Source organism: Coccinella septempunctata, chromosome 9 (genome assembly GCF_907165205.1).
Source record: "Coccinella septempunctata chromosome 9, icCocSept1.1, whole genome shotgun sequence".
NCBI classification, from domain to species: domain Eukaryota; kingdom Metazoa; phylum Arthropoda; class Insecta; order Coleoptera; family Coccinellidae; genus Coccinella; species Coccinella septempunctata.
The window spans coordinates 7,602,464-7,612,434 of NC_058197.1; the positions used below are offsets into that span (position 1 = coordinate 7,602,464).

The window sequence follows — 9,971 nt, forward strand, 5'->3', positions numbered from 1 at the left end:
GACAGAAAAATCTCATATCAGCACGGCAACTATAGATACAATTAATTTTATAGTTTTCTAAGCGGTGCGTCCTCTATAAACTTGCGCCCCCAGTAAACTGCCCACATTGCCTAATGGAAAATCTGCATCTGATTTCAATTTATTGTTATATTTATGGAAAACGCAACTTTTTTCCTCGCAATATTTCAGGATTATATCTACAAGGTTAGCTTTTTTACTACTGTAAGGATTTATTAAACTGTGCCTGCTATGAGCACATTATAATAAATAACAGAAATTGAACATTTCAATATCAATTACAAAAATCTTCTAAACACTCGACCATGATGAATAACTGGAGCACTCGGACAACAATAATTTACGTTTTTGGCAGACCCTCTTGGAAAGAAAGTGTTTTGTTACTAGTTATTTGTTCTTGAAGTTCTAAGGCCATAGCTTTGTATTTCTCTGCTAATTCTGCATTTTTTTCAACACCTGAAAACGTGAAATATTACTACTTCCTTTCGGCCAGTTTCATAATTAAATTTAAATCCCCTTTTAGCTTAGAGTGTCCTTTACGTTATTTCCAGTAGGACTAAAGGAAGCTTCAAGATTGAAGGGACTTCAAGTTTGATTATGAAACTGGTCTTCACTGATTCTGCAATCGAATAATCAAAAAGTGAGGAAAATTTACCGCATTCATGACTTACCATCTCCTTTGTTATACATCTGACTCAAGTTCGCACAGCTATATACATTTCCCAAATTACAACCTTCAAGTGCATAATGGAAAGCTTTTTTCATATCTTTCTGTACCTCGAAACTTTCTAAACCTGGTATTTTTTCTCCTACTTCCTGTTTCTTTATTCCAGATATGTACATTCCAGAAAGATAGTAACAAGCATTTGCGTTCTTCAAAGCACAAGATTTCTCCAATAATGACATGCCCTGCGGGTATACAGAGAGGAATACATAAAGACACCATACTGATTCCGGACTTACAGATATTGAACCTCTGTAAGATTTTTTTTTAATTGTGTTTCTGAACATTCTTCAACTAATATTTGAAGAAGTGAAATGTGTATGCTATGATAGTATATTGAATATTGATTCATATTAATTTCTAATATAATTATATATTTTTAACATTTAAATGATAAAAATTCAACAAATAATATAAATTGCACGGAAATAACACCTTTGAAGTATAACAGATCACAATATACTTTTGTGTCCTATATTCCAAGCTCTAGTTTTTGTCTTCAATTTCTGTCATATCTAATATATAAAATTCTCGTGTCATAGTTTTCGTTACCATACTCCTCCGAAACGGCTTGACCGATTTTGATGAAATTTTTTGTGCTTATCCGGTACCTATGAGAATCGGCCAACATCTATTTTTCATCCCCCTAAATGTTAGGGGTAGTCCACCCCTAAATTTTTTTTTGTATTTTTTAGACAAAATTTTTAATTTCTATTTTTTTATGATACAACATACAAAAATACATACAATCCTCAATTTTCACCCTTCTACGATCAACCCTTATTTTTTAATAGCCATTTCAGTAATTTAATCATTAGGAAATTATTTATATGGCAAAACAACGTTTGCCGGGTCAGCTATCTATGAGAATCGGCCAACATCTATTTTTCATCCCCCTAAATGTTAGGGGTAGTCCACCCCTAAATTTTTTTTTGTATTTTTTAGACAAAATTTTTAATTTCTATTTTTTTATGATACAACATACAAAAATACATACAATCCTCAATTTTCACCCTTCTACGATCAACCCTTATTTTTTAATAGCCATTTTAGTAATTTAATCATTAGGAAATTATTTATATGGCAAAACAACGTTTGCCGGGTCAGCTATCTATGAGAATCGGCCAACATCTATTTTTCATCCCCCTAAATGTTAGGGGTAGTCCACCCCTAAATTTTATTTTTATTTTTTAGACAAAATTTTTAATTTCTATTTTTTTATGATACAACATACAAAAATACATACAATCCTCAATTTTCACCCTTCTACGATCAACCCTTATTTTTTAATAGCCATTTTAGTAATTTAATCATTAGGAAATTATTTATATGGCAAAACAACGTTTGCCGGGTCAGCTATCTATGAGAATCGGCCAACATCTATTGAACAGAAACAACAGAACAATTTTATTAAACACTTTTCTGTATACAGTATGTTTTAGCACCATCTCATTGCTAAATGTGTGAAACAAATACCAGAATGCAGTCGGTTTTTAGTACAAGTGATATGAAGGTGTTTCCTATCTTTCTCCTCTATAAATTCTGCTCGAAAACGGTATACTTGTATCTTGGTGCTCAATACAAATATGTATATCGGACACGCGATTTCCGAACAGCAATTAATAGCAAATACTACAGAACTACTGACTCGATGTGTTACCAATTCAAAGAGATGTTATTTCGTCGATTGTAAAAAATTTTTTTATTTCAAAATAAGTGATAATGTGGGAAACATTAAAGTTTAGGAAAACGATATCACTGTTCGATATATCTACTCTTGGCTCGGATGACATCTTTGATTCTGCCGATGAACGCATCGCACGCTACTCGAATGTGGGCTAGAGAAATTCGATTCCATTCACGCTGAAGACTTTCTTTCAGCGACTCCAAACTCTGATATTTTTTTGAGGACACTTTAGCCTCAAAAATACTCCAAATGGAGAAATCCTTCGGTTTTAGATCGGCTGAGTTTGAGGCCACTGTTGTGAGGAAATGAAGCGAGGAACGGCATTTCGCAGAAACTGTTGAGTTTTTCGAGCTTTATGGGACTGTGCCGAGTCCCGTTGGAAGGTCCATGCAGAGCCGCCGTCAGGACCGGCAAACCGGACACTCTGCAGGGGCGGCAAATCAGTTTATAACACGTTACCAATTTTTTGACACAAAATTTTTTTTTCTTCAAAATCGAAAAGACGAACATTATTAATCATTAGAGTGAAATCGAAAAGGCGCCTTTTGGCGCTTGGTCGCCAAACAATTCATATATGTTCTTCTCAAAGAATAAAAATGCATTTCACCCAGAAACAAGGGGAATACCGACAGATAGAAAACGATCAAGGATGCCGCATTCTACTAATAAATAACTATCAAAGTCAGCCTGTAAATATCTCCACCGCAGCGACCACTCACTGTCCCTTTTTTTGCTCTCTAGCCAGTCGGTCTCTTTGATAAACGTCACGGACTGTATAGTCTTAGGGACGGCTTCTTGAATAATTCAGAAATAATTTTTATATTATGTTTGCCAACCCGAATTCGAAATGTTGATTTCTGGGAGGGTTTCAAAATACTTTAGAAGCAAGACTACCTATCAACCCTTTACAATAGTAGGTATATCGAGTTTATACGAATTGAGACTGTTGTAGATTTCCATTCATCTATTTATCTGTGGAGATAGAATTTGATAGAATTTTCAAATTGAATCGTATTGAAGGTCAGTTCTATATCTGTATTTTTCAAACGTTTCACTGCAGGTACATATTTTACTGTATGATACCGGCGTAGTTAGTACTCCTTTTTTTCTTATGGTTTTTTAGATTCAACATTTACTAAGGCATATCAATTTATAAAAAAGACTTATCTCTGAATATCTACATTTTGAACATGCTGTGCGTTATTCCATAAAGAATGATGTACAAACTCAATATAGTCCCAGCAATGTGGCAAAATATCATTTTACGGGGGTGGCGAAATTTTATTTTGCCGGGGCGGCAAAATGTCTGGCGACGGCCCTGGGTCCATGCTCTGTTACGGAATATTTTGTGTGCCCATGGTGTAAATGCAAATTTTAAAACCTTTTCGGGATGAATATCCTCGTTAACTTTGATGCTCTGATAGACAAATACCAGAGGAGAGCGACGTTGGGCAGTCACGGCAGCCTAAACCATAACGTGCTGTCACAGCACGTTATGGTGGTCCTTGCACTCTTGTGGCAACTCTTTGTTGCAGATTATCGTTCGTCCTTCCTGGTAACCACACACGATTATTTTGTTTGTTCACGTATTGTACAGGGTGGGCAAAATTGGTGATACCAGAATTATAACTTTTTCAACCCAACGAGATAGAGGAAAATGCATGGCACATTACGGTCGTCTTTTTTCGAGAAACTAATAATGCCATCAACTGCATTACACTATCTTCTTTTGTTTTCGAGTTATAGGTCAAAATTAAAATTTCAACTTTGGTCATTATCTCAGTTTCTGTTTAAGCAATTATGTTGAAATGAAAACATTATACAGACACTCTTTTGTCCCCAGAGCATAGTATGTTTCCAACATGGGAGGTTAGGTAGTGTTGTAGCTGAGTGATTTCATTTCAGGAAAATAATGGTAATTAAAAATCAATTGACGTGTTTCAGCGTTTTCATTTTGAGTAATTGGTCGAAAAGAACAAATATTAATTTCATCTCAGAGTTATGCCTAACCCTGTATAATTCAGTATTCGATTAACAACGCGCTTGCTTCGCTCGCAACATTGTTCATCAGCCCAAGTCAATACACTAGCTCGCTAGTTAAATATTAAGTATTATTTCATTTTGCAATTTCGAATTTTAGCAAATTCTCTGGAATGTACTTGTGAAATTTCTTTGAAAAATTAAAGGCCGGTTTCATAATCAAACTTAAAGTGTCTTTAATTTTAAAGCCTCCTTCAGTCCAACTAAAAATTACACTAAAGGAAGCTTAGCTTGAAGGGACTTTAAATTTGATTTTGGAAATATCAAATACCTCTGTACTTTGAGCTTTTTTCATCTCAATAACTAGAAGAGATTTGAGATTTATAACTCAAGATCAGATTAACTGTTTCTTGTGATATTTGCTTTGTTGGATTTTATGAGAACTCTCCTTGAAACACCAAAATTTTCTCTGTTCCTTGAAGTGAACAATCAAATGTCTACTAACTTTTCATTTACAAAAAATGACACCAGGGGGCGTATCGCTTGTTTGGAATTCCCAATAAATAAAGCAAATGTCTTGTTGACACTTAATCCTATCCATGTATTGATTTTAATGTAATCAGAATCTTTTTTTCATCTTCGTACATCAATTTTTCTTCATTGATTTCTTATATTATTTTTATTTATTTTCCTTGAACTCCTGATGGGTTTTAGACAATTAGTGCCTAATTATTCACATAGTCATTATAGACTTAAAATATTATTAAGGCTGATTAAACTAGCAAGGGCTTTTAGAGTCAAATTGTCCATGCAGGCTCACTACTGTCATAGTCTGCAAAATCCATAGCATTAGAATCTATGTATCTGCCACTTATAAATCATTTTGAATTATTGTCTAGTTTTGTTAAATAATATTGTGTCTATGATTCTTCAAAAACCTTTAATAATTGTTCTATCTGGCAATGTAGCTTCAGATTATGAACCGCCTCGAAGTCCTCACATGTTTAGAGTGTTTACCATTTAACAGGAATACCCTCCTACATGATGTTTCTGACAAAGTTATTATTTCCTCTCCGATATATATGTATCGAAGCTTTGAAAGCCAAAGCAACATGAGGGCTAGTAGATCTATTAGTAGTATCTTATGAACTAGCACATTTTAGGGAGAATCTTTCCCATACTTGCCTTTGCAACATCTTTTACTAATCTTTTGTCCTCATTTTCACAAATAGTGAGCAAACCTTGGTGTAAACAAGAAACATCATTATTGAGTTCACAACCTTTGTGGAAATAATCATATGCACATTTATAATCGGCATTTCCCACTCCTCTACCCAACAACATATATGTACCATATTTCATGCAGCTTTTAGCATATTTATAATCATCACAGGTACTTTTATACACTACAGCAGCTTTTTCAAAATCCTTTTTTATTGATTCCAAGTAGTCACCTAGCAAATGACATACTGAAAAAAAAAAATATCATAGTATAAAAAGATCGTACTTCTGGAAATAATCGGCATGAGTTCTACTAATTCATGATTTTTCAATTGAGATTAACCTCACCTTCAGGATTCTTTTCACTGTAGCAACCAAACCGATACTCGATTCCTAAATTCTTCAGAAATTCTTTGACATCTTCCTCTGATTTGAAGTCATATCCTGCCATTCTGAAACTTAGAATTTCATTTAAACACAATCCTCAAATATTTAGTAACCCATTTTCAATTCCTAACCCATAAGAAAAGCGACAAACATAGACAGATAATTCTTTGGTCGGAAGGTCGGAACCATAGAGTTAATGAATTATTTTTATGTTTATGGTCATAACAGAGACAAACCCTGGTCTCTGATCATAGAGAGTAGAGAGGAGGAGAACGATACAGTTGAGAGTTCAATGGATGCATCACCAAAATGAAACAGATATCTAGCAACTGGGAGAAGTATGGAAGATCTTAAATTCTCCTCTACAATCATAATATACAGGATGGTCCAGATCGTAACCAAGAAATTTTATACACGTATTCTTCATCAAAAATAAGCCCTAGTTTTCCATATAAACATATGTCGAGAAATGTTTCCTCTGCGAGATACGGGGTGTTAAAATTATAAAAAATGTTTTTTATTCATAACTTTCACACTGCTTGAAATATTTTCATGAAATTTGAGACATAGGTTTTGATCGTCAAGGAGCACTTTTTGCATAATATAATTTCTTTTCTATTCTACCAGTGGCGTCCGTACTGCAGCGGGACTGAATATTTTCAGATAAAAAAATGAGACGCGACTGGTTTTTCCGACAATAAAAATTACTATTCAAATCCTTATTAAATTGGGAGCAAATTCGGTCTCTTGACTTTTTGCTATACGAGGCACCGTTTCCGGTTAAAAAAATAGAACACATTCTCATGCGTGAAGAAATCTTTCACAAAAATAGTCTTATTATGTACCTACCATATCAAATTTTGGCGATTTCTTCATGCATGAGAATGTGTTTTATTTTTTTTAACCAGAAACGGTGCCTCGTACAGCAAAAAGTCAGGAGACCGAATTTGCTCCAAATCAAATAAGTATTTAAATAGTTATTTTCATTGTCGGAAAAACCAGTGGCGTATCATTTTTTATCTGAAAATATTCAGTCTCGCTGAAGTACGGACGCCACTGGTAGAATAGAAAAGAAATTATATTATGCAAACAGTTCTCCTTGACGCTCAAAATCTATGTCTCGAATTTCATGAAAATATTTCAAGCAGTGTGAAAGTTATTAATAAAAAACATTTTTTTTTCTATAATTTTAACACCCCGTATCTCGGAGAAGAAACATTTCTCGACATATGTTTATATGACAAATCAGGGCTTATTTTTGATGTAGAATACGTGGTTAAAATTTCTTGGTTACGATCTGGACCACCCTCTATATCCTCAAGCTTTAGGAAAAATGATTCCAGAAACTTGCAAATTTATTTTTCATGAAGAAGGCAGTATTTGAAGGTAAATAAAATTTACTTTTATATAATAAGTTCTAATACATATTTGCAAAATTATGGATATTAAACAATATTGGATTAATGGAACAATCTGTTTCTGTTTTGTCAGCTTAAACTGAGAATCAATATTCAACCAAAAATATAATAACTGAAAATCACTTCAAATAACAAGGGAGATAAAAAATAAACAGTTTCTAACTTCTTAAATCCATACATTCTGAAAGAGCTTCTATTTGTTATGACCTTAGAACATAAATATCTATGTTCCAAGGTTATGACTCGATTCGGAGATGAACTAATTTTTTTTTCTAGAATTTTCAGAGGTGTTAGGAACTGAGATCTGTTAATGATTTCCATGAAAGCCGGAGGTATGGAGAGTAGAGAGAAGGAGAACGATCGCTGCTTTGAGACCACAGATTTTTTGTCCCCTAAAATATGTACCAATAGGGTAGTTCATGCTTTTGCCAACAGGCGCGCTGGCCATCACGAGAGTGCGAAATTTTAATTTAAACAAATTGTAGTTGGCTCAGTTGGCTGAGTGAACTGTTTCCCTGGTGACAGATGATGTAACTATTATTATTTTCGATAAGAGAACAACATATGACCATGGTGAAATGTTGAAGCGTGCGCTAGTGTAAGAGTGTTTTGGCATCGGAAAGATAAGGAGAAGAGATAAAATTTCCGAGAGCATTTTTGAGCGAAAATTGGAAAAAACCTTACCTCAAGAATCGACTCCGAATCCGTGTGTCAAGAACACTTTTGCGATGAAGATATCAAAAAGATGATGGATTCATTATAAACGAAATAGAAATTGTCATCCCTCTTGAGAAGTTGACTCTTCTGAATAAGAATATCTAACCAATAAAACTACATGGTTCAGAAGTAAATATTCTTGAAGAATTTTGTTGGCATAACATAATATATGGTTTATATCGGTTCTCAGTTGGGTATTGGCAACAGAATCTACTTTAATACCTAAGTGATAAATCTGAGATTGCTATCTTTTTTTGTCTTGATGTGTAGTACTCCTCACTACGGATTTATATAATTTTGAAGATTACGGTAAACCAACTAACATATCTGCTTTCAATAAACAATGATAAACAAAAGTAGGTACAATTTTTTTGATAAGTGATTTCTTTTGAATTTCATTGATTTCGACTTGTATTTTATTGCATATAATTCATACTTAATATAGATTCGAAGAATGGTATTTGAAAAATCATCAGAAAAATCACGATGACACAAAACCTAAAATAAAATGAAGTCTGTTCATTTCAAATTGCTGCTTGAATCCCCACCCCTTATCGATACCCGCTGCAATCGCAGCGACACCTATCCTACGTTTCCTATTTTCGGGGACACATTTTTAGTACGGCGATCGTTCTCCTTCTCTCTACTCTCCATAGCCGGAGGAATGTCGCATATATACCAGCGAGAAATGTTACAATTTTTATTTAGCTTTCTTTGAGAATCATAAAAGAGAACCATGATCATAAAATGCTCGGCGTACAGTCTCTGAGTTTCCTCCATGTGTCGCAATTTACACGCGAAATTGCTACCAACAACATAAACATGGGCTTTTTACAGAAGATTAAATTTTGAATTCCTTCTGCCGGGGCTATTAGAATTTTCCGAAGAAATTACTAATGTTAGACTTATCAACAGAAATATTTTCTCGGTTCAAACAGGGTGGTGAGTCAACTGAAATCTCTGCATCGGACATTAACTATCACTTCGCATTTCCTCTGGAAAATGATAAATACGAATCATTCCTAATTGAGTGAAATCATTCAGTTGATACAATTATCGAGGTCAATATTGAAGTTATTAAAATATCGCTTTAGTGAACCTTATTTGACATCTATTTATAATTAAAGCAAAAATTAAATGCTTTGAAATATACTTCAAGCTATCTAGAATTTAACTGAGTCCAGTTTGCGTCGCGTTGAGGATTTTAAATAGGTATGCATAGGTATTCGAATTGTGGAGTGGCTATTGATGGAAAACAACAGAATAGTGAAGCCAGCTAATAGTGGGTCTTATTTTTAATTTATACAACTATAAAAGATATTTTAGCCATAAGATATGATAGCCATAGTCCACGCATATACTATGAATTTCTTTATGTGGACGTCGGTTATGACCGAAATTCCGATGGCGGAATTATGGAAAATACTAAATTCTTCGATAAGCTTCTCAATAAACAATTCAAATTACCAAGTAATGATAACACAATCAGTAATTTGAATTACGTTTTTGTTGCTGATGATGCCTTTGCTTCACATGAAAATATATTGAAGTTTTCCTGATTAGAAACTCAGCAGAGGAAAAATTATTTTCAACTATCGTCTTTGTCGAGCATGTCGAGTTGTAGAAAACGCCACGTTGAATGGCGTCTGGAAAACGCGGACACCACTGGTGTCCGCTCCGTATGGTTGTCACGTGATAAAAAAATTCGCCTCCTCTGGGATTGTAATACCGAACGCTTTATCTGTAGGCAAAAAACTCCATAGAGTTTTTTGCCTACAGATATCGAATATCGTCTATGCCATAGCATAGACGATATTCG

The 9,971-nt window shown here is 34.2% G+C and overlaps 1 protein-coding gene across 2 annotated transcripts; it reads right to left on the reverse strand.

The window, feature by feature from the left end:
- Positions 1 to 245: 245 nt before the first annotated feature.
- LOC123320788 (cytochrome c oxidase assembly factor 7 homolog) lies at positions 246 to 6,169 on the reverse strand. Of its 2 annotated transcripts, none has more exons than XM_044908219.1 (4): positions 5,979 to 6,168; positions 5,595 to 5,878; positions 690 to 927; positions 246 to 474 (listed from the first exon to the last, which is right to left on the reverse strand). In XM_044908219.1, the coding sequence occupies exons 1-4, from the start codon at positions 6,079 to 6,081 to the stop codon at positions 359 to 361; spliced, it is 741 nt and encodes a 246-aa protein (XP_044764154.1). In that variant the 5' UTR covers positions 6,082 to 6,168; the 3' UTR covers positions 246 to 358. The 2 variants fall into 2 exon arrangements, with proteins under 2 accessions (XP_044764154.1, XP_044764155.1); XM_044908220.1 differs by having other exon boundaries at positions 443 to 637; positions 5,979 to 6,169.
- Between the last annotated feature and the right edge of the window lie 3,802 nt (positions 6,170 to 9,971).